The 24,152-nt window shown below is 42.3% G+C and overlaps 1 protein-coding gene across 3 annotated transcripts; it reads right to left on the minus strand.

Annotated features, from left to right (window-relative positions):
- Nucleotides 1-542: 542 nt before the first annotated feature.
- On the minus strand, nucleotides 543-24,108 carry nadka (NAD kinase a). 3 transcript variants are annotated; one of them, XM_052057377.1, is made up of 12 exons: nucleotides 23,965-24,108; nucleotides 22,955-23,114; nucleotides 15,546-15,629; nucleotides 8,422-8,551; nucleotides 8,221-8,329; nucleotides 7,176-7,261; nucleotides 6,991-7,093; nucleotides 6,777-6,895; nucleotides 6,045-6,144; nucleotides 3,070-3,227; nucleotides 1,829-1,911; nucleotides 543-1,579 (listed from the first exon to the last, which is right to left on the minus strand). In XM_052057377.1, exons 2-12 carry the CDS (start codon nucleotides 23,104-23,106, stop codon nucleotides 1,432-1,434), a joined length of 1,272 nt encoding a protein of 423 aa, XP_051913337.1. In that variant the 5' UTR covers nucleotides 23,107-23,114; nucleotides 23,965-24,108; the 3' UTR covers nucleotides 543-1,431. The 3 variants fall into 3 exon arrangements, with proteins under 3 accessions (XP_051913337.1, XP_051913339.1, XP_051913338.1); XM_052057379.1 differs by lacking the exons at nucleotides 15,546-15,629; nucleotides 22,955-23,114; nucleotides 23,965-24,108 and adding exons at nucleotides 11,915-12,084; nucleotides 12,742-13,060; XM_052057378.1 differs by lacking the exons at nucleotides 15,546-15,629; nucleotides 22,955-23,114; nucleotides 23,965-24,108 and adding an exon at nucleotides 12,742-13,060.
- Nucleotides 24,109-24,152: the final 44 nt, after the last annotated feature.

The following is a 24,152-nucleotide window of genomic DNA, read 5'->3' on the forward strand; positions in this document are numbered from 1 at the left end:
TACAGTACATTAGGAGCTACCGCCACACCTATTTGTTTTTAAATGCATTCAATGCTTCCTTGAGGGAAGTTTGAGGGAACTCATTTCACTACACAGTTTCCACCAGTAGTCGGGTCAATATTTGTGTTTTCCCTGAGATGTAATCTTAACCCTGATGGTTGACCATGAATGACGGGACCATACGCGGCCCTATAAATGGAATGAACCAATGTCTTATGCCATTTTGGCAACAGAATATGTTTAAAATATATTTATTTTCAACATTTGTAACAAGCTCTGGAGGATCTTGTTGAATTATAGTTTTCAGGTGAAGAACCAACAGCTCCCCACCTAGACCACGGGTCACCAACACTGTGCCCTGTGGGAACCAAGTAGCCCCCCCCCCCCCCAAAGGACAACATGACTTGTCATTGGGCCAGTTCTTAAAATATCAGCAGTGACGAGACATTGTGATTTCCTCGAATTTGGTCGTTTTTTTCCTTTGTTATGGAAAAAAAAAGACAAATTCTGCTAAGTTTGAGATAAAACCACTTAATAAACAATTAATGTAGCACAAAAGTACCAAAAAGATTTATTTTCCCCTTTGATACATTGTAAACAAGTGAATAAAAACATTTGACAAAATACATCTTATTAAAGCGGCAAATATATACAGTACGTACTTCTGAGTTTAAGAGCTCAGTTGGTCCTCTTTGCTCGTCTTTTCATTCCAATGCAACATTCATAAGGAATGTTGCCTCGGTGACAAGATCTAGGTTAGGCCACAAAAAACAAAAACCTGACTGTATTTATCATAAAACCCCCCATAATAAAACAAAAAACAGGCTGCATGTGATGTGCACAATAAGCAACAAACTACATTAGTGAATGGCTACTGAGACAATAGACTGGTGTGATTGTTTTTAAACCCCCCCCCCCAAAAAAACAAAAAAGTTAAGGTATAAACCTGGAAAAGTTTTGTTCTCACACATTCAATTGTTAATGGTCAATGTAAGGCACAGTTTGCAATGTTGGCTCATGTTCTAACACATCCAATTCATAAAGATGTGACAACATGAGATTTGGCCACTAAAGTGCAAAACTTTCACAGAGAAAGAATGAAAGAATGTATTAAAAAAAAAATCGGAAAACACACATTCTGAGAGATATTATTATAACCTTTGAAGTTGAGCACATTAGCACAAGAACATCCCTAAATCTGAATTTGGTGCCTTGAGACAGAAAAAAAAGGGATGATCCGCACTAACGGGGAGCCATTCGAGTCCACTCTAAAAATCCTCTTTAGAATTGGAACAGCTTTGCATTTTTCAAAATTCTGTCGTCCCATTTTAAAGTGACATAAAACTGGTGCTGGTGGAGAACTACTACAGTTACAAAAAGGGAATGTTACCCAAGCTCAAGGTGACTGTTAAAGAAAAAAAAAAACGGGTCTCAGAACTCATCGTCCTCTGAGCTGAGGTGATTCTGCTTCTTCCTCACGTTCCAGTGTAAACACTGGGCTAGGCTCTCGAACCAGTCGTTGACCGGGTTGCGAAAGCAGATACAAGGAACGGGGAAGCAGGAAGTTGTGATGGAAATACTGCAACAAAGAGAAAGACAAAGAGATGCCTGAGCTCATGTGAGCCTGCCCCGAGTTCCTTGTGAAGCAACACTGGGGATTTCTACACTGATCGTTCAATGAAAGCGGCTGGCAGCTAACTGATTTCATAGGTGTTACATAAAAGAGGTGCCACTCTTTCAAGTCTCAGATTAGATTACACAAAAAACGCATCGAGTGCAGAGCAAGTTCCTACTTCCGATCCTGAATTGTGTCTGTGTTTAGACCAACCTGTCTCCGTGACAGATCTCCTGACGGCGTCTCCCGTCGAATGACACCCATGCTGTGTTTCTGGCATCATGTGACAGCATTATCTAGGGGAGGAGACGCGTGACCACTGAAAGTTAATGGTGTACAACAGTTGTTCTGCCACATAAGCAGAGATATCACCGTATTTTCTGCACTATAAGGCGATTCGGAGTATAATGGGTGCCTTCAATGAATGGCCCATTTTAAAACTGTTTTCACATATAGGGCGCGGCGCATTATAAGGCGCATAGAATAGAAGCTACAATAGTGGTGTTAGGCATCCACTAAATGGACTTACACTAAAGGGATTAAAAATAAAGCTTTATTTATATAGAGCCCTGGCCGCGGTTCGGTTATGCATCCACTATATGAAGCTACGCCAAGTCAAGTCAACTGAATTTATAGAGCACTTTCAAACAGCTATCGCTGCATACAAAGTGCTATACATGGAGCAACATATGTAATAAACAGTAAAACAAATACAACACAGCTTTATTTAGATAAGAGCATTTACAACTGCTTTCACAAAGCGCTTTACAGAACATTTAAAATACTGCATTCAAGAAATCATAATATTGATCCATACAGGTGCAACAGATTATAAAGCACACTGACGGCTTTTGAGAAAATTGAATGCTTTTCGGTGCGCATTACAGTGCCGAAAATACGGTACGTCAATAGAGTCTGTAGGTAGGGGCAAATCTGCTACACTGGAGCCAAAAAGCTTTGAGAATGTGCGGTGAGCATCTCTACCTCACTTATGAGGGAATGAATGAAGAGGCACAGAAACTGCTGGCGCAGTTCATTTCAGAGTCCAGCTAAATTCATGACACAGTGAATTTCTTTTGTTTTTCCCCTTTGAATTGATTACACCTTACGTCACACAAAAACCTCATATTAACATCAGAATTTCAATATCACCCCCCAAAAAAATAATCAAAAAACATTTTGGGAATTTGGTAAAAGCAGGATTGAGTGCAAGGAGTCAACATGTCTGCCTCACGGTTTTGAGGGTCAAATCTCCGCTCCGGCCTTCTTACTTGTTGGGTTCAAAATTGTCCTTACGTATGAACATGAGTGAGTAGCTGTACTTTTGCTGGTATGTGGCATGTTGTTTTGTCGTCATATTAAAAAACGTTGAACAATCTAGTGTTTTAATGTTCACTTAAAACCGAACGAAAAAAAAAAACCCAGCAATTGGCTTGAGTCTAGTGTGTATGTACCTTCAACTCCACTCCAGCTGGCACCACGATGGGTCTGAAAGAGAGGGAGTGGGGGCAGATGGGAGTGATCATGATAGCCGGCACGTTGGGGTGGATCATGGAGGCTCCGGCGGCCACTGCATATGCTGTGCTGCCTGTAGGCGTGGAAACAATCACGCCTGCGGGAACAAGGAAGGACTTTCATTCAGTGCTCATTTCAGAAGACATCGAGCCACTTTGATCAAATGTCCGCACTCAGTGGTTCAAAGATGACCATTCGGAGAGTTGGCAATGCAGGTGTTAGCTTTTAAGAACTGGTGTGATAGAATTTTTAATGTAACAGCAGTTCCTCTACTTACAATGTCACTTCATACGAAATCTTCAAGTTACGAAACGCTTCATATTGCCTCTTGTTACGAAAGAAATTTCAAGATACGAAAGGTAGCAGCTCTGAGTTTCCTGAACGCAACATACTTATAGCTGCTCTGCCATTGGCTATTACCGAGCATCATCCAGGCATCCCATTTGTTAAGGGCCATGCGGTGTTCCGATAATTTTTTGTCAATGTGAATGACCCAGAAAATGTTTTCACCAGTCGGGTGATCGCTCACTTTGCTGATGTTTGCCTTGGACATTTTCGAAGGTTGTTAAAAGCTGACATAAGCAAACATCCTTGGATCAGTTCTTGACAAAACGCCAGGCAAAAACCACTTCTGAGAGAAAACATGAACTAAAGAGGGAAAAAAAAATGATGAGGACGCTGTTAAATGTTAAATGACCATTATTTTCAGTGTTTATTCTTAGTTTTTTTCAACATTACGCACACCTCTCATTTATTGTGCAATAATCTAATTGTAACATGTATTTGTGACATATTTTGATGCATTCGAAAACATTCATATCTGAATTTTAGCGGGTCTTGGAACGGATTAGGGCATTTACATGGAAAACGCGTTTCTACTTACAACATTTTCTAGTTAAGAAATTTCTTCCAGAACCAATCAATTCATTTCGTAGGTTGAGGTACCACTGTATTTTCAATTTATTTGTTGACAGGAAGGCACGTTTACGGTGGTGGATAAATTCCAGGCCCAAAAGCAGGAGTTGAAAATCCACATGAAACAAGAAACCCTCACATACCCACGAAACACACTTAAATTTATTAAAACACATATTGTAAACATATTTGAACGCACACCCGCACGCGCACCCCACCCCCACCCCCACACCCACACACACCCCCACACCCACACACACACACAACACCACTCTTACCACCATCCTGTTATTTGGTGTCTCAAATTTAAAAGCATGATTTTTCTTCAGTTTTGTAAAATCGTCCTGGCTTCATTTTATCATTTCATTTTGTTTTTCAATCATGATATCGTCACCTCAGTAAAGCACGATGGATTTGCATCGAGAATGAATCAACTTTGCTTTGTCTTCCGCAGGAATTTTTGGGGATTAATTAACAACCGCATTTAATCACACGTTCCTATTTTTGTACCGGTACTTTAGATGACGTTTAATTTTCCTGACCTAATTCCAGTGTGAAGTGAGCGAGGGCGAGTCAACACTCATTGTGAAAGACGTTTCGCCGATGTGTGCATGTTGCATGTTCACAAAACAGAAGTTTGGTTCCAAGAAGAAAAAACACATGTAGTCTGCGAACTCAGTGGAGTGAAATCAGCAAATTAGCCCTGAAGTGCGGGCATACCACCCCCACAAAAATCTACGAACCATCCAAACTGACTTGTATTGAAAACATTATTTGTGTTAAATGATTCAGATGTCCACGCGACCCTTATGAGGATAAGCGCATCAGAAAATGGATGGATGAATGATTCATATATTTCATTCAGTTGACTTAAAAAGCCTCCAATTAATTAGATATATTTTTTTATGGGTCTCACTTCAAAATGGAAATTCATCAAAGTCTATGCACAGATTTCAAGATAGCAGTGTTGTCGGTGACGTGTGATGAGGCTCATGACCGAGACACTATTCTAGAGTCAGACATAAAAACATGAATTCAAAACTAGAGTGGCAGTCTACTGTTCAAATTTTGACCTTCACTGAAACATGTTTTCAAAATGTTATTTTTCAATGTTTGATTTCAAAGGTTTTAATTATTTCCCCAATGTTCAATGTGATGGCATGAAAAACGAAAGAATATTCAATATAAGTTCATTTTTATTTGCTTTTATATCAAATATGAATATGAAAGCACCATTTCTAAAATTACCTGTGTTTGATCTATCGTATGTATGATGTTTCGAACAACCTAATCTGCAAAACTGGCCATTCTGCCACCTCGTGACAGAATAACGGACCTTCCAACTGAGGGAAGGTCCGTCAGTCCGTCACTGATGACTAACGGGGACAGACGACTGGCGGAAGTACACATGTCTTACGTGTTTTTTTCGTGAGGGTGTCCCCCCCCAGGGTTGCGCCTTTTTAAAAAAAATATATATTTGTCTGTCTGTGCTGCGCCTTCATGTGACATAGTACGCAGTGGTGGGAAATGCACCGAAAGAAGGTCCGTCAGTTCGCCACTAATGGACTCCCATTTGGCTGTCAAATGACCGGTGAAATTTACTCACACGCACACCAAAGTTGTTACCCTCGTAACCCGATTTACCTAAAATAGCGGTGACGAACTGTCAATGAACAATGACTGAAACGCAGTTTTGTCTGTGATGTGATTACGTGTTGTTTTCAAGAAATAAAGAGCTTCAATTTTGGGAAAACAATTTTTTTCAAGATTCCACACGCATCCGGTCTCTCATGCAAGCGCCAGGGACAATGTGTCAACACACGGTGTTGCAGCTCTGATGCGTTTTGAAATACCGGTGTCTCAAGATGAAAAGACACACTGTCTAGCAGGTTTTATGACATCACGGAAAAACAGTTCCTTGCCAAGGCTCACCCAAACGCAAAAGGTTTGAACGTAGACCAATTTTTTTTGGTGGGAGACAAATAACGTGCTCGCTCACCGTCTCCCTGCACGGTGGTGATAAGGTGTCCGTCCAAGAAGAGGTCCACATTGGAGAGGTAGGAGGAGGGGCCTCTGTCCACCACGACTTCATTCAGCACCTGAAACATGAAAAGGGTCAATATACTGTGACATTCTATCTCTACCTCATGTTAGCGTCGACAAGCTCAAAATGATGGCTGGTGAGGTTGCCACACATGTGGATTCGTTCCAAAAGTCACACTTTCACTGGAACTCAGCGACTCGTCAGCGTTCTACTTGGAAAAAAACAAAACAAAACGGTACCTCGGGAATCTATGACAACCAAGGGTGGAATGAGTGCAACAAGAAAACTGATCTCTGGAGCAAAATGGAAGCTGATTCTCAGTTTCACATTTTATTAGTTATAATTTGTAGGACGAAAATAAAAATGTTCAATTTATTTTGTTGCTCTTGGGCAGCAATCTTTGTTTGTCCTAATATGGTCAAGTTCGGATTTTGTTTTTCCCACAAATTGGTATTGGTCTGCCCATGCTTTGTCCATTATTTTTTACAACATATTTACCAATTCATTTGAAATTTGTCGTCATTTTCGCCGATCACTCTCAAAGGCGCATGTCTGCCATTGCTCTTGATTAGTATCATTTTAAATCAACCCCAAATTTGCTGCCGGTTCATAAGCTTTGAGCTGCTAAGCTCAAACCCGCAGGTGTCAGGCACGGGAGCGATGTGCAATGAGCGGTCCTGACATTACCTGATAGTTTGCGGCTTTGCGGCTACCGTCCACTTCGCCGTTGGTCAGAATGATGCTCTTTTCCTTCTCACGGTGCACGCGAACTTTCAATCGACTTCGCAGCACTATGGCTGCATTACCTACAACAAACAGTGATTGTTTCTAAAAAAGGAATCTTTTTCTTTTCTTTTTAAGCCCGTCTTAAAACAAGTTTGTTGAAGGAACAAGATAATACCTTCAATAATTTGGGTGACCTGAGATTGATAGGTGTCAAACTTGAAAGGTGTCAGAAAGCCAAGAGAGCCCAGATGGAAGGCCATCACCGGTGGAACGCTGTCCTGCATGGCCATGATTATTAACAAACAATTGAAGAATAGCGCTTACACAACATTGATTATGACAACACACGTGAAGACATGCCTGAAAGAGCGAAGACGCATAGAGCAAAGTTCCGTCCCCGCCAAGACAGATGATGAAGTCCACACGGTTGGATATGTCGTCGAGATCTACGAAGCACAGAGGTACGCCGTTATCATCACAAAAGTGGGAAATATTAAGTGAAATTTAGTTTGTCAATGTTTTGTATACATATTCGGGCTGCCTAAATGAGTCGACCAGTCACGACTACATCGAGGACCAAATCCACCGACAGCTAATTTAATAGTCAACGTCATCATTAGTAAACCCGCCTTGTGGTGCTGCTGGCCCATCTGCCCGTCTGTGATGAACAGTACATGCACAATATTGGTCGTCCGCGACGTAAACAAATGGCACTGTGGCAATGTCATGGCGAACCGGCGTGAGCCAAAGTTAGGGCACATTTCCTCAAAAAATATTTCATTGATGCAAACCTGTCTACCTGGCAGCATCGCGGTGAAAGAACAGGTAGGCATGTTTTGTGGCTGATGCCTTGAGTATCTAAGTTTAGCGCACACGGGGTTTCAAATTCTGATTTACGCAAATCTGATTGTTTTTATGTTATTTCTGCATCGAGTATTAGCTGATAATCATGTGCTAATAAAATAGTTTTGGATTTCTAACAGACTTCTGGAATGGACTGTGGTCAAACACCGAGGTATGACTATTACATTTGAGAGCCAAAACGTATCTTGGTCCTAATCCTAAAACAGTTTGACCACTTGCTGACCACCATTTATTTATTTTCGGGTATTAGAGCTGTGGGTCGTTTCTATATGCATTTGAAAATTAAAATATACTAATTAAAATGCCCTTCTGTACTTCGGTTAATAAAAAAAAAAACAACAAATGCTCATATTTTGTCCTTGTTAAAAAGGCAATTTTGTCAAATATCTGGTCAGGATGTGTCCTATTTGGCCCTCCAGCCATGCCGGCGAAAAATTAAGGGCCACGCCCATTCGTTTCGATTGCGTAGTTATTGACAGCACAAGGCAATGAATGGCTCCTCAACTTTTGATTGCACCTCTTTACTACTGCACATTCATACCTTCTCTGAAAGTGCAGAATTTCTTTGCAAGGGTCCCAAAGTTGTCATCACCAGAAATAGCCGGGTCTTCCAAAACCTTCTTTTCCACATACACAATCATATTTTTGACCTAAAACACAAACTGGGAAACATAAGTAAGCCACCAAACACACTTGCATGACATCATCGCCAACTATTCAAGTGTCCTTCTCTCTGCCGTACCTGCGTGAGGAAGATGCAGAGATCCTTGAAAGGTTGAAGCAGGGCGGCATCTCGGATCTTCTTGATGACGAGGACACTCTTGGGGGGCGTGTTCCACGTCAGCCGCTGGGTGGCGGGGTCCTGAATGTGCCTGGAAAAACACGTAAACAACACATGAGCCCGGGGGCTCTTAGGCTGGATGTAAGGCCACTTAAGCAGCTAAAGCGTAAGGAAGCAGCAGTGTGTGGCCGTTATCCTATTAAAGCCGTTGGCTTAAAGGTCTGCTGTAGAATCCCCGTGTGCCGTCTGCTTCACCCGATTCAAACTCTTAACAACAACTGGTGGATATTTTTCGGGCGAAATAAAACCACGGACATGGCAGTCGGAAGTAAGATTTGTGAGAATGCACCCCGTTTCAAAATGTTGACTCAAATGATGTTTTTTCACCAATTTTTATACGCAGCCGATGGCACTCAGCATAATTCATTTCAAAAGTCATCTGTTCGAGAAAAATGTCAATTTTCTTCAACAACCTTCCCAATGGTAACAGCGTTTTTTTTCCCCCACCCCAAAAGTGAAAACATACTTTTTTTCTTAAAAATACACTCTTCCAAATGAATTTGCACAGGAGTGTTTGAAGACATTTTCTCTGACGTAAAGAAATGAAACTGGACATTTGTTGAACTTGCTGGAATCAAACGCTGTTTCACAAAGCAAAACATCTCAAGTTAGATTTTAAACATAGGACCTCTTTTATTTCATTGAAGCGTTGCAGTTCTAGCATCCATTGAAATTGTGGCTTTTTGCTCGTGGCTTCTGCTTGATTTTCTTCGCAGGATGTCTGAATAGCCACTCAGAGGTACTGTTTGGATTAAAACTGCATCCAACTAAATTGATCATTTTGCTACGGCTTCTTCCCCTCATGGACCTTTTGCTAAGGATCTCAGTTGGTTTGATGGTTGGGCGGAGCCACCAGAAGCTTCTCTACTTTGATAATGCCCAGACTGTAACAGGCCACGATGAAGAGTAATTCCTTGTGGCATAAGATAAGTCATAAATAAGGATGATTTTGTTTCGCAAAGCTCTGTTCTTAATTTTGTACCATCGAAGAAAGTATGAGTCAGTCAGAAACTCGCCGGGCTTTTCGGAGGATATTTTAACAACTTTAGGGAAATGAAAGGGACCGACCATCTTTCTCTGTCTCTCTCGATGACTCCATTACCTCCCTGCTGACGTTCCAACCTTATTGGGACACGGTAGGCATCCACCAACGAAATACCATTCCATCCAGGGTTGCGCAAGCACTTATCAATGAACAATCTCATGCTGCAAGGAAGCCATATTTCTTGCATCATTTGCTGCTTTGGGCATAAAAAGGGAGAAAGTTGTGGTGTGGTCAACATCTTCCTTTGTTGAGAACCTTTGAAGGACTCCGAAGCAAAGGATGAGATGCAGTTTACATCCAAACAGCGGCTTCAGGTTACTCTCATGTCCTCATATCCAAACTCACAAGTTCAATGCCTTCCAACGCATACATTTGAACAAAAACATTTTGATTTTATGAAAAAGAAATAGTGTTCTCATTGAGAGGCTTGTATAAAAATGGCGGCATTACTCTTACAATGGATGGCTTGAAAATTATGCTGAGTGCTCTTTGCATATACTATTTATAAAAATCAGAGGGAAAAACATAATTTGCATAAGAAGGATCGCGGTGTGCTGAGAAGCAGACAATGGCATTTGCAAAGTAAAAGGTATGCTGATTTACCAGTACCCAGAGCTGGAAATTAGTGACTGAAGGAGTTGGCCACATCATTACACCCAATACGTGGGTTGGCTGTTGCGTCATCATGCAAACAATTGGCATGTGCAGATCATAGGACATGAAGAGAGAATTCTTAGTTTAGTTTAAGATTTTGCTATTGGGTGAGTATTGCATTAAAAAAATATACCATATATTAACTTGACTGGAAATCAAGCTAAATATTTTGGGTGACTGAATTATCTCATGAGGCCTCCATAAACTCAACTTGGCTTTATGTGATTCATATTCATTTTAAAACATAAGTTAGACCTAATCCTTACACCCAACACATGCTTTAAAAAAATGTTTTAACCTCAGGCCATTTGAGATGCTGAACATTAACTTTGGTATCCCACCATGTCATTTGAGCTGGTCACAAGCTGGTGGAACCATACCCTTATTAAATCTGATTAGAATAATCAATGTCCTGTTCGAAGGATTTTTTTTTAACCATCTTGTGTCCATCAACAAAAGGTGTGCTGTGATTGGCTCTTGACCAGTCCTGGATGTACCCCTCCGACCCAAAGTCAACTGGGACAGGCTCCAGCTCCCCCGTGACCCCAATGGGAACAAGCGCTGTAGAAAATGGATAAATCAAGAGGAAACATTTCTCGGACTGCAGGATAACCATATACTGTTTTTTTTTTTTTAATGTTGAAAATCTGTTTACATGTTGAGAATTGTATTATAGCAACTGTTGCTGTTTCCTAACTGCGTGGGGCCTGGAGTGAAGCACCCAGTTCAATCCTACCTCTGAAGACTCCTCATTTTGTCATGTCATCTCATAAGTGTGAAAAGAATGTTCGCTTGGGGCTCAATACAGAAGCATTAAAAAAGGGATCGCAAGAGCTGCGGGAAAGCATGCGTGCAAACCGGCGTACTCAGGAATCAGGATGGTTTAGTAGAGTCAAGCATTCAGTTTCTCAACTCCGTTTGGCTGAGAGTCAAATCGACCCGTTTCAAAGTTTAAAGAGTTCAAAACTTTTTTTCAAATATAAGAAGCAGGATAAACTACTTTTGCCAGCATTCCACCCCGATTTAACTCAATGAAAAAACGTGAAACGGCAAACATTTAGTCAATAACAAATGTTTTAAAACACATTCATTTTGTTTGTGCCGTAAAAAAAAAAAAAAAACACATTTTCATGGAAACGTGTATTCTTTGCATGCAACCGCGCACCTTTAACCGTGAAAAATTTGGTGGTATTCAAGAAACAAACAAAGAGAATCCATAAGACAACATGAACTCCTGAACAATTGGACATTTTCTAGCACCGTATTTTCAAAAAAGAAATGATTTCTCTCCTGCTCAACATCCTCTAGAGTCGCATGCAGGTAATTCCAAATGCAGAAGTTCAACAACTACAAAACTTGAGTGGGGAACTTAATTTGCATGTCACCGTTGTTGCCCAACACATCTGTCCATTATTGTCCTTTTGACCTGTATACAGTATCAGTCACTTTAATTGACAATGTGGGAAAACAATCAATAAAAAATGGATTTTTGTCTTCTAAAATTTTAATTTCATTTGTTTCATGTTAATACATCTCATACTCATTCTGACCCTTTGCCAAATTGCTATATAAAAACCTATAAAGAGAGTAACTGAACCCAACTGAAATTACACACACACACGCACGCACGCACACACGGTATATAGGATGGCTGCTATTAGAGATTAGCTCAGTCAATGGAAATTCATGCATTACCGATATCCACGAAGCATTGGCAATCATGGTGGGGAATGGTGCATATGCCACGGGCGACACCATGAATTTTTTTTCTTCAGGATCTGGATAAAGTGAATATGGCATCCATCCTTCAACATGTTGGTGGAATTGCCCTTCTGTTAGTCATCCTTCATGAAGGAGGAAGTAACCTGCTTACAAACAAACATGTGGCTAAACAAACATGAACTACTAAGATTTGCTAACATATAACGGAATTGGAAAAAAAAGAAAGTCATCTACTTCTGGAGACTTTAGTACTGAGGTGCGCATTTGGTCGATACAACATTAACAATCATTTCGCCTGCTCCCCACAACAATTGGTTTGTAATTAAACATTAGAGGCGATGCAAATAAACAAATAATCAAATCACACAAGTATAGTTATGTTGTTGCGACTGAATCAACAGCGACCCTGCTGGTTGCCACGAAAGTAGCGCAATCATTCTTCAACCATCAGGCCAGCAACCAAATGCTTATTCTACCTATGCTTCAATGCAATTCAGCAACAGTTGCGAGTAGACTTGCACATGAATTAAAACTGCCCGTTTACACTGACACTCAATCAAACACCGACATCTATGAACTGCCGTGATTTCAAACAACATTTTGATTTCAAACAGAGACAACCTGTGATCCATTCACGTAGCGCTTTAACACCTCAATATTCGCCTCCCTTCTGCGGTCTCAAACTAGACAGCAACTTCAGCACTGGGTTGAAAATTCCTCACACACTGCAGCAAGGGTTAAATATTTAACCATAGCCTGCGTATTCTGACACGCCAAAGATGCCTAGTTAGTCCTCTCACCATTTCCAGACTTTGTTCTCCTTATTGCCCGGTGCATCTTGAAGTACCACCTTCATGGCTGTACACATGTGACACGGTTGGATGCGGCTTCAGGCGACAGACAAAGCTGGAGACTGATGATCTGTCAGGAAGCCAACAACATCCTCGAAGTCGAGAGAGGAGCCTCTGTCCACTTGTGAGGAAACTCTTGCGTTATGTGAGGGCCGCGGGAAGCAGCTTACAAACCTTACTAGCTAGACTCACAACTGCTATATTTGTCCCGGTGAGGACTTAACACTAAACCCTCCTCGGTGCGTTCTGCTGCTGAATTGAACTTCTCGCTTGTTTTAAGCTTCCTCTCAGTCACGCCCACTCAGCTCTCTGCTGAGCACACCCATTTCAGGGAAATGCTTGCCTATAGGCTACACTCCTTCATTTTTCAACAGGTGTGTTTATCAGAGCGCAGTTGAAGAAGCTGCTTTGCCCAGAAGCACTTTACCCGCTGTAATGACACGCTGCGTTCAAAAAGGAACAACAGAGGTCAAATGTGTGCAAGGGGATTTCAAAATAAACGGGAAGAGGCAAAAGACACAACTTTATGATGTATTTAAAGAAGAAAACAACAAGAACAAAGCAATACATTTCTAATGCAATTCAAACGGTTAAGACAACCTCCAGACAGGAGGAAGTAAAGTACGTACACTAAATTATGTCATACGGTATTTTCAGAGCTTAATATGTCTGAGCTTGCCCACTTTGTATTTTGTCATGATTTGACGTGGTTATGGAACATTTAAAATGTCATGGAAAATGTGCCTTCCCCATTTTTACATTTGACATTTGTGGAATAAAATGCCAAACGTTAGTGTTGGAATTGCTTGTCACCAGTCGGCTATCACAACAAATGTTGTGCACCTCTTGCTGTCGTCAAAGCAGGTCAGGTGAAACTGCGGCAAAGCTTGCGTGTGTGTGTGTGTGTGTGTGTGTGTGTGTGTGCGTGTGCGTGTGCCTTCGACTGAAGGCTTTATGCTTTTAGAAGAGCACTGAATTATGTTCCCAGTTTTCAGAAGAGACAACAGCTGTTACTAAATATCTCTAGAACCACCAGCTTGTAGCGACATGACCTGCTCATGGCGTTGCTCTCGTGCCATGTTACAATAAAGATCATGTTCCACATCGCATGGGTTTATGGCTGATTATGCAACATCAAGTTTGAGAATCATAAAATGAAAATGGGAGACCATTTTTAAAACTACACATCACGTAAGATTTGTAATTACCATAATTTTCAAGTTAAACTGCCCTCCTCCCAGGTAAAAACAATTCAAATCCACCCAGTGGTGGGGGTCAGACTGTACATCAGGTTAAGGAGGTGGGCTGAGGGGGAGAGAGAAAAATTATCACAAATATAAAAGTTTCCATGGTTGTGGGAAACGATGTAGTTTCATTCCAATATGACATTTGATGTCTAACGTCCATACAATAATGAAATGGGTTTAACATAATGCCTCAGGGAAATCAAGACTGATTAATATGTCCCACACATGCTGGAATGGTTACGGTACTTCCTTGTTGGGAACCACCTATATATTATTTTCTGAGGCAAGTGCCGTTTCCAATATTTGGAAGAAGGAAAAGAAAAAATTAGCGTTTCCGGCCAATTACCTTGTTGAATCGGATCAGGCCGTCATGAAAATTGATCACTGACTGGCTGTGAGCTTGCAAATCAGTACACAAGAAGCGACCGAGAGATGATAGTTACATTTTTGAACATGGATCCCAGCAAATTGGAGGAAAACCTTATACATGAGTAGAGAAGAAAAAAAACAAATGCTATTGAAGGGTGATTTCGGGGTTATTATATTTGAAAGTGTATTATACTCAATAAATTACGGTAAACTGTCAGACCTGAATTTTCAGGTCCCCGGTTTGTATGGGAAACAGGTGAGGTCATGTTAACAGCCGTCGTGGAGCTTGGCATCAATTTGGCTTATAAATCAGGGGCAAGGGGAACAAAAAAAGTCAAAGGCTTTCACATCATAATGGCCTCATTATTGCGATTCACTTCAGGATGTGGGCAGGAGGTCAAAACAACCAAGCTGAATACTGGAGCACAAAGTGACGGTAAAAAAGAAAAAGAGGTTGTCCCTTTTTTTTTTTTTACCAGTACACAACCACACCCTTTCCACAGAGAGTCAAGTGGGGGTTAGCGTTTGTAGTTTCACCAAAAGAGAACAGAGCCTCATGAGCCAGACTGGCACAACTTTGTTTTGAGGTGAAAATGATTCACAACATTGCACTGAATGATAGTTCAAACACACACATGCACAGACACGTTATAATATTACCGTATAATTCTTGTACAATCACAGTAAGTGTATCTGTACCCTTTTTTTTTAACTGAGAAAATACTCATAATCCCTTACCAGAACAACGCGTGAAACAAGTGTAAAAATTGCCACATAAACAGTTTGAAACCTGACAGACTGACGTATTTTCCACTGGGCAATATTCATAAATATATACATTTTTAATTAGTGTAAACCCCGAACAATAGGTGATTTCAGCATATTGTAATTCTTTCTCAGTGACAGACACATTGAAAAAACGACATGAAAATGTTCCTGCTGATGAGAGTGCCGATGTGCACAAACAAACCCACCAAATTTTTGTCTCACAGTACTATGCAACATTATCAGATTTTTGCTCTCGTGTGGCCCAAGAAGACTCTTAATAATGAACATCAAACACCTGCTGCCATAGCTTCAGGTTAAGTTTAGAGTTAGCTAAATTCAAACGAAACAATTTTGCCCTGCTGCACTTACATTACTGTGTGTGGATTCTGCAGCATGCAGGCCTTCGGACCAAAGGTAGTTACGGGGCTTGGTCCGTGTAGAGACTGAGTCCTCCTGAAGATAAACAAAACAGCATCAGACAAGACGGTAACGTTGAGAGGATCAATTGTTTACACATTATTGGATTTGCATCATCTCACACGGAAAAACGAGGCAACCAAAAACAAACAAACAAAAAACATGACAGTGATGACCAGAATAATGCATCCCAAATAACAGTCAAATTAGTTATGTTACTATGAGGAAGAAGAAGCATACAACTACAGACACAGTGATATATTGTGGATTTTTTAGCAAGACATATTTCAGCCAAGTGGAAGAGATGGTTCAATCATTTTGAGTTAAGTTAGGCACTACCCTCATTTAATCGATCTAAAATCTAAACGACCAAATGGTTGAGAAGGTAGTGAAAAGGATTAAAGGAGTAAGAATGAAGAATCTGACTGATGGATTCAGGCATATTTTACAAGATATATTTATTTTACTACATGTTTACAATCGTGGAAAGAATTTGAGTTGAATTAGATATGAGAAAATGTTTACTCCGCATTAAATTAAAAAACAAAACAAACAATCCATTTCAAGTTCAGCGGATTTAAAAACAGACTATACAACAGCCAGTTGCAAAATATAATAATGACATCCGATACAAGAGCTGTCGGAAGTATTCATCTTTTTGAAAGATAATGTTCATTTTTGGTTGACATGATCAGACCTGCGTGTGTTTTCTCGGGGTACTCCGGTTTCCTCCCAGTTTCCAAAAACATGCATGGCGGGCTGATTGAAAACTCTAAATTGTCCATAAATGTGCGTGTGAGTGCGGATGGTTCTTCGTCTCTGTGTGCCCTGCGATTGGCTGGCAACCGGTTCAGGGTGCCCCCCGCCTACTGCCCGAAGACAGCTGGGATTGGCTCCAACACCCCCTGCAACCCTTGTGAGAATAAAGCGAATCGGAAAATGATTGGATGGATGGATGATCAGATATATCCATCCATTTTCTAATGCACGTATTTCCACAAGGGTCGCAGGGCGTGCTGGAGCCGATCGCAGCCGTCTTCAGGCAGTAGGCAGCGTCCACCCCGAACTGGTTGCCAGCCAATCACAGGGCACACAAAGACAAACAACCATCTGCATTCACGCTCACCCCGAGGGACAATTTCGTGTGTTCCGTGAACCTGCCAAGCATGTTTTTGGAATGTGGGAGGAAACCGGAGTACCCGGAAAAAAATCCACGCAGGTACAGGGAGAACATGCTAACTCCACACAGGAAGGCTGGAGCCGGCATCGAACCCTGCACCTCTGCACTGTGAAGCCGACGCGCTAAATAGTCGACCACTGTCAGATATATTTCATTATTTAAAAAAAAAATGTATATATATATATATATATATATATATATATATATATACATTAAAAAAAAAAAAAAAAAAAATCCTCATCTCACCCCTCGGGTGGTGTCCGTCCCTCATTCAGCTCGGGTCCTCTACCAGAGGCCAGGAAGCTTGAGGGTTCTGCGCAGTATCCTTGCTGTTCCCAGCACTGCACATTTCTGGACTGAGATGTCCGATGTTGTTCCAGGGATCTGTTGCAACCACTCATCTAGTTTGGGGGTCACTGCCCCGAGTGCTCCGACCACCACAGGCACGACTGTCACCTTTACCTTCCAGGTTCTCTCCAGCTCCTCTCTGAGCCCTTGGTATTTCTCGAGTTTCTCATGTTCCTTCTTCCTGATGTTTCCATCACTTGGGACCGCTACATCCACTACAACGGCTTTCCTCTGCCCTTTATCTATGATCACGATATCTGGTTGGTTCGCCATTACCATCTTGTCAGTCTGGATCTGGAAGTCCCACAGGATCTTCGCTCTGTCATTCTCCACCACCTTCGGAGGTGTTTCCCATTTTGACCTTGGGGTTTCCAGTCCATACTCCGCACAGATGTTTCGGTAGACTATGCCAGCCACCTGGTTATGGCGTTCCATGTAGGCTTTCCCTGCCAGCATCTTACACCCTGCAGTTATGTGTTGGATCGTCTCAGGTGCCTCTTTGCACAACCTACACCTTGGGTCTTGTCTGGTGTGGTATATCTGGGCCTCGATGGCTCTGGTGCTCAAGGCCTGTTCCTGAGCAGCCAGGATGAGTGCCTCTGTGCTGTCCTTCAGGCCAGCCCTCTCTAGCCACTGATAGGACTTCTTGAGATCAGCCACTTCAGTTATGGTCCGGTGGTACATCCCGTGTAGGGGCTTGTCCTCCCATGATGGTCCCTCTTCCAGCGCCTCATCTTCTGTTCCCCATTGTTTGAGACATTCTCTGAGTACGTCATCTGTTGGAGCCTTCTCCTTGATGTATTCATGGAGCTTGGATGTTTCATCCTGGACAGTGGCTCTCACACTCACTAGTCCCCGGCCTCCTTCCTTTCGGCTTGCGTACAGTCTCAGGGTGCTGGATTTGGGATGGAACCCTCCATGCATGGTTAGGAGCTTTCGGGTCTTAACGTCCGTGGTCTGAATCTCTTCCTTTGGCCACCTTATTATTCCTGCAGGGTATCTGATCACTGGCAGGGCATAGCTGTTTATTGCCCGGGTCTTATTCTTGCCATTGAGCTGGCTTCTTAGGACTTGCCTCACTCGCTGGAGGTATTTGGCCGTAGCCGCTTTCCTTGTTGCCAGTTCGAGGTTGCCATTGGCTTGTGGTATACCAAGGTACTTGTAGCTGTCCTCAATGTCTGCTATTGTTCCTTCTGGGAGTGAGACCCCTTCAGTGCGGACTACCTTTCCTCTCTGAGTCACCATCCGACTACATTTCTCAAGCCCGAATGACATCCCGATGTCGCTGCTGTAGATCCTGGTTGTGTGGATCAGGGAATCTATGTCCCTTTCGCTCTTAGCATACAGCTTTATGTCATCCATGTAGAGGAGGTGACTGATTGTAGCTCCATTTCTGAGGCGGTATCCATAGCCTGTCTTGGTGATTACTTGGCTTAGGGGGTTCAGTCCTATGCAGAACAGCAGTGGGGAGAGTGCATCACCTTGGTATATGCCACATTTGATGGACACTTGGGTAAGTGGCTTGCCCTTGGCTTCAAGTGTGGTTTTCCACATCCTCATCGAGTTCGCAACGAAGGCTCTTAGGGTCCTGTTCACCTTATACAACTCCAAGCATTCAGTGATCCATGTATGTGGCATCGAGTCATAGGCTTTCTTGTAATCAATCCAAGCTGTGCACAGGTTGGTACGTCGGGACCTGCAGTCGTGTGCGACTGTTCTGTCAACCAGGAGTTGATGTTTGGCTCCTCTAGTATCTCTACCAATGCCCTTCTGTGCTTCGCTCATGTATTGATCCATGTGTCCACTTATCTTAGCCGACATGAGCTTCCATGTTGTGGAGAGACAGGTTATTGGCCGATAGTTGGATGGAATTGCACCCTTCGAGGGATCCTTCATGATCAGGATCGTTCGCCCTTCGGTTAGCCATTCTGGGTGAGTCCCATCCCTCAGCAGCTGGTTCATTTGTACTGCTAGGCGCTCATGGAGTGCTGTGAGTTTCTTTAGCCAGTAGGTGTGGACCATGTCCGGGCCTGGTGCTGTCCAGTTCTTCATATCTGAGACTCTTTCCTGTATGTCTGCCACTGTTATGGTAACTGGGTTCTGTTCAGGGAGGTTGCTGTGCTCCTCTCTCAGGGTCACCAGCCATTGTGCACTGCTGTTATGTGCAACCTCCTTCTCCCATATGCCTTTCCAGTACCTTTCAGTTTCCAGTCTTGGTGGGTCGGCTCTGTTGTTAGGACCCTGCCACTGAGCGTACACTTTCGCAGGTTGTGTTGCGAACAGCCTGTTTATTCGTCTGGCCTCATTCTCTTTCGTGTACCGCTTTAGGCGACTGGACAAGGCTTGGAGCCTTTGTTTGGCAGTTTCGAGTGCTTCAGGTATGGTCATCTGGATGTACCTCTCGGGTATCGGCCTTTTCATCACACCTCTCTGGGCCTCCGTCAATTGACTCACATCTTTCCGGGCCGCCTTGATCTTAACCTCCAACCGTCTTTTCCATGGTGGGTAACGTATCTCATGGCTTCCATGGTTGCTCTTATAGCCCAGAGTCTCCAGGATCACTGATGCTGAAGCGTATATCAGCTCATTGGTTTCTGTGATCGTTACGGTAGGGATCGCCCTCAGTGCTGCATTCACACTTTCTATGAGACTTTCAGGTGGTACTTCACATAGCCGTTGTAATCGGTTTCTAGGTTGCCCAGCTTTCATTCTCGCCATAATCTTAGCTTTCAGGTCAGTTGCTGCCTCGCTCAGCATTTCATTCATTGGGGCTGGCCACCCAATCTCATCATCTGCATTCATTGGGGCTTGCCTCCCAATCTCTTGTATGACCTCCTCCTCTGATCTGGCAGCCTGGGGCCCTTCACCATGGAACCTGCGTTGTACCTCATCAATCTCAAGTTGTGACAGCAGTTGCCGTTTGTGGATGTTGGAACACTGAGCTACTAGTTGTTTCGCGGTCAACCGTGACTGTGGGTTTCGAAGTAACCATTCAGCCCACATTCTCTGCATGTAACCCCTCTGACTAGGGTTGCTTGAGTAGTAGCATTCCAACAGAGCCATGTTATCGCCTCTCGCCCATCTCCGCTTTGTTCCAGTAGCCCATTTTTCATCAAGGTGCTCTGGTTCCCCAGCACCTGACGCAGACCTTGTTTGGCCGGGCGACGTCTGAGCCGGCATGTCATTCGTTTTATTGTCTCTCATCATTGTATGAGGTAGGCATTAGCGTGAAGGATCTTGCCCAAGGACCCACACTGGATGGTGTTATGTGCTCATTTTTGCCCCAAGCGGGATTCGAACCACCGTCTCCCGTATGCCAAACCGATGCCTTATCAACTGAGCTATCCAGCCAGTAATATATATATATATATATATATATATATATATATATATATATATATAGATATAGACATAGACACACACACACGCACTTGTGTCTAGAGAGCAGAAAAATCATAACAACCTACTTCATTATCAGTTCTACAAACACATTCTTATCATCTGTCACAGATGAGTGTCACTTAGAAGTGGGCGTGTATTGTTAACATTTAACATTACGTTCCTGAAGTATCCTCATCAAAAATGGAAAGGTTCAAATAGAGACGGCCAGCATGGGAGGAAAAGTTCTGAATGTTTCACTTCCCACACAGAGGGAAAAACCCCAGTGCATTTGCTACAGCACGCCATTGGAGATTTTGCAACACTGATGCTGAACAAATGTTGGACGCTTGATGACTACATGGGAATTTGTGCAACATGTGGGGGTGCCGCAACTGAGCTCGGTCACGATGCACACCGACGTGCTTTTGAAAATACCCCCAAATGCAAGACAACACGAGCTCGCAGTGAAGTTGATGCTGTCATACTGCCATCATCATTAAATGCCCTACCTTAGGACAACAGAAGCAGTTAAAACCAGAAGTTTACATATGCCCAAAAAAACTCAAACAAAAAAACAATTTATTTTCGCCCTCCTTGTCTGACATGAAAATCTGACTAAACCCGAACATTAAATCTGACCAAAATTTTTGTTCTATGTCCAGTCAGATGACCAAATATGTATTTTTGCCATTTGCCAGAACAATGAGCAAATGAACCCCCCCCCCCCCTCATTACTTTCTTCAATGTTAAAAGTTTGAATATTTTTCATTAGGGTACCACTGACTTTCAATCGCATTACTTGGGTCATTTTTTTGGATAGCCTTCCACAAACTTCTCACAATAAATGGCAGTATGTTTTATTTTTGTCGGCCACCATGCACATACATACATGCCTTTTGAGATCTGTTCATACATTGAGATTAGTGCTTTATGATGGCCACTCCAAAACAGTGACTTTGTTACTCCTTGTAGCCAGCTTGGCAGGATGCTTTGTCTGTCAATTTGAAGAACCAATTGTGGTCAAGCTTTAACTTCCTGGTTGAGGTCTTGAAAAGTTGCTTCAGTATTTCCACATAACGTACTTTCCTCATGATGCCGTCTACAGTGCCGTGAAGTAGTATTTGTCCTCATCTCAAATTGTTCCTTTTTTCACCCACAATTTCTCCACTTTAATGTTGAATATAAATTACAAAAATATACATCAGGCAAAGATAATCCAAGTATACACAATATGGAGTTTTTAAACATTTTTATTGATTAAAGAAAAAAAAAAACAACAACCACCATTCAATGCTACCTGATCCTGTGTGAAAAAGTACTTGCCCCTCTTGCTTAATCATGAATTTGACTGTGGCTAATCACATTTTTTGTAAAGTCGAGTTCATTTTTCGGCAACCACACCCAAGTCTGATTATCTCAAGATATGCTCAATCAAGAAATCACTTACTGCAAACAGAATACGCCTGACAAAACGAAGTCGACCAAAAGATCTCAAAAAGCTGAAACAAAATGCCACGTCCAAACAAATTCAGGAACAGATGAGAAAGAATGTAGTTGACACTGATTAGTCTGGAAAGGGTTACAAAGACATTCCTAAAGCTATAGGACTCCTACAAATGAAAGAGAGCCATTATCCACAAATGGAAAAAAGATGAAACAGTGGTGAGGCTCGGAGTGGCCGTCCATAAAAATTCCCCCAAGAGCATGGCGACGATTCAACAAGGAGTTCACAAAGGAATCCAGGACAAGAACTCAAGAACTGCAGGCCACCATCGCTTCAGATAAGTTCAGTGTTCATGACTCAACAATAAGGAAGAAAACAACATCCATCTCAAGAGTTCTGCTCTGAAGACGACTGCTGACCAAAAAGAAGATGAAGATGTGCAATCTTACGTTTGAGATGACCCCCGCAAAAAAAATATACATATAAATTAAGTGAATTATTCCCATGACTGACGAGATAAAAGCTGAACTTTTTGGAGGCTGTGCAGCTCGCTGCATCTGGCGTAAACGTAACAGCATTTTAGAAAAATCACACATCATACCAGAGTCGAAAATTGTGGTTTTGTGATGGTCTGGGGCTGCTGAACTTATTAAGGACCTGGAAAATTTACTGTGATTGATAAAACCAATAATTCTGCTCTTTAGCAGAAAATCCCGAGACAGAATGTTTGTCAATCAGTTTGAGGCCAAATTGCCATTGATCATTTAGGGGTATGGTCAAGCAGCATGTGTTGTGGTTGATTGGTATTAAGGTTGGAAAATCACCCCCACCCCAATCCGCATCCAACCCACTCGTAATTATTCTAAGCGAGTATCTACTGTGCTACGCACGCGACTGGAAACAAAATGAGCAAATTAAGTGTTGGTTGTGCACCGTTCCATTTAAACATGGATGAAAAGTACAGGAATGATCACGATGTCGGTGTCAAGTCCTTTGAGAGGCAAGTACCTGTACTCAGACGAGCTGCTGGCTGAGGAAGGGCTCAGGCTCCGGGTTTTCTTGCAGCGCTTGGCCAGGTGGGGCCCAGTGACATTCCCTCCATCATGGGTAGACCAGCAGTAACGGGACGCTTTCACTCGTACCTCTTCTGCACCGTCCATCTCAATATCTAACGGGATACATATCACTATTCAGAAGATTGTCCGCTTTACACCGAAGCATCAATTGTATAGTAACATATATTTCAAATCCAGCGCCTCAAAACACATCTGTTTAAACAAGTTTATTCACTGTGACCATAAAGCCATTATCTCCATTTTGTTTTTATCTAATTTTATTTTATGCTGTTTTTAACATTGTATTTGTACTTTTAACTGCTTGTTGTAAGGTGTCCTTCAGTGCTGAGAAAGGCACCCACAAATAAAATGTCTTATTATTATTATAGCATAAAGGGCTAAATTGGAATAACTTGCAACACATCACCAGTGCTTTATCTGGTAGTGCAATGTCGACCCATTTTTTATTTTAGCAGTGTTTCACAAAAGACTGGCTTTATAAAAACAGCACATAAAAATAGCAAGCAGTGCGCAGACAGATTTGCGTTTAACACACGAGTGAGCAAAATTCGTTGCCACGCGATTATAAATTAGGTAGCTAGTTTCACATAATAGGATCATGTTGGATTAATACTGAAATTACAGCTGCCTCCGGATCTACTTCATTATGTAAGTGCGGCTTTGGCAGCTGCGTTGTTAGTACGCGAGTTACCTTGGTTAAAATTTGTACATTGTTCAAGCGTCTGCTTGCGAGAAAAAAAACGCAGTTTTGAAAAAAAACAAAAAACAAAACGAACTGTTAAGCATGAGACCTTCGACTTGAGCGATAAGCAACAAGTGAATGATGACGGATACAACTGCTTTTCATTGTATTGCTAACGAAGCTAACAAAGCGACTTTGCAAGACAACGTGCCATAGGCGGCGCGAAACGTAATAGAGGGCATTCAAATAGAAAAACGTACCTTGTCCTCACAATGTTACAGTCGGCGACACAAGTGCAGGTTTTGATTCGCTCTCTTCGACTACGACCCTCGCTCACCAAGTCACCATCTTCACTTCAACTACCAACATTTCCGGGTAGGCACTGGCCAATCAGACGGCGTACACTCGTGACGCAAGGAGGCGTTACAGTTGGGAATATAAATGGACT

The sequence above is a fragment of the Hippocampus zosterae genome, chromosome 2, assembly GCF_025434085.1.
Source record: "Hippocampus zosterae strain Florida chromosome 2, ASM2543408v3, whole genome shotgun sequence".
NCBI classification, from domain to species: Eukaryota; Metazoa; Chordata; class Actinopteri; order Syngnathiformes; family Syngnathidae; genus Hippocampus; species Hippocampus zosterae.

Coding starts and splice junctions, on each gene's coding strand:
- nadka (XM_052057377.1), bottom strand. CDS start 23,106: ATGGACGGTGCAGAAGAGGTACGAGTGAAAGCGTCCCGTTACTGCTGG. Junction 6,145..6,776: donor GCAAAGCCGCAAACTATCAG/GTAATGTCAGGA, acceptor TTCATGTTTCAG/GTGCTGAATGAAGTCGTGGT. Junction 3,228..6,044: donor CACCACCGTGCAGGGAGACG/GTGAGCGAGCAC, acceptor TTGTTCCCGCAG/GCGTGATTGTTTCCACGCCT.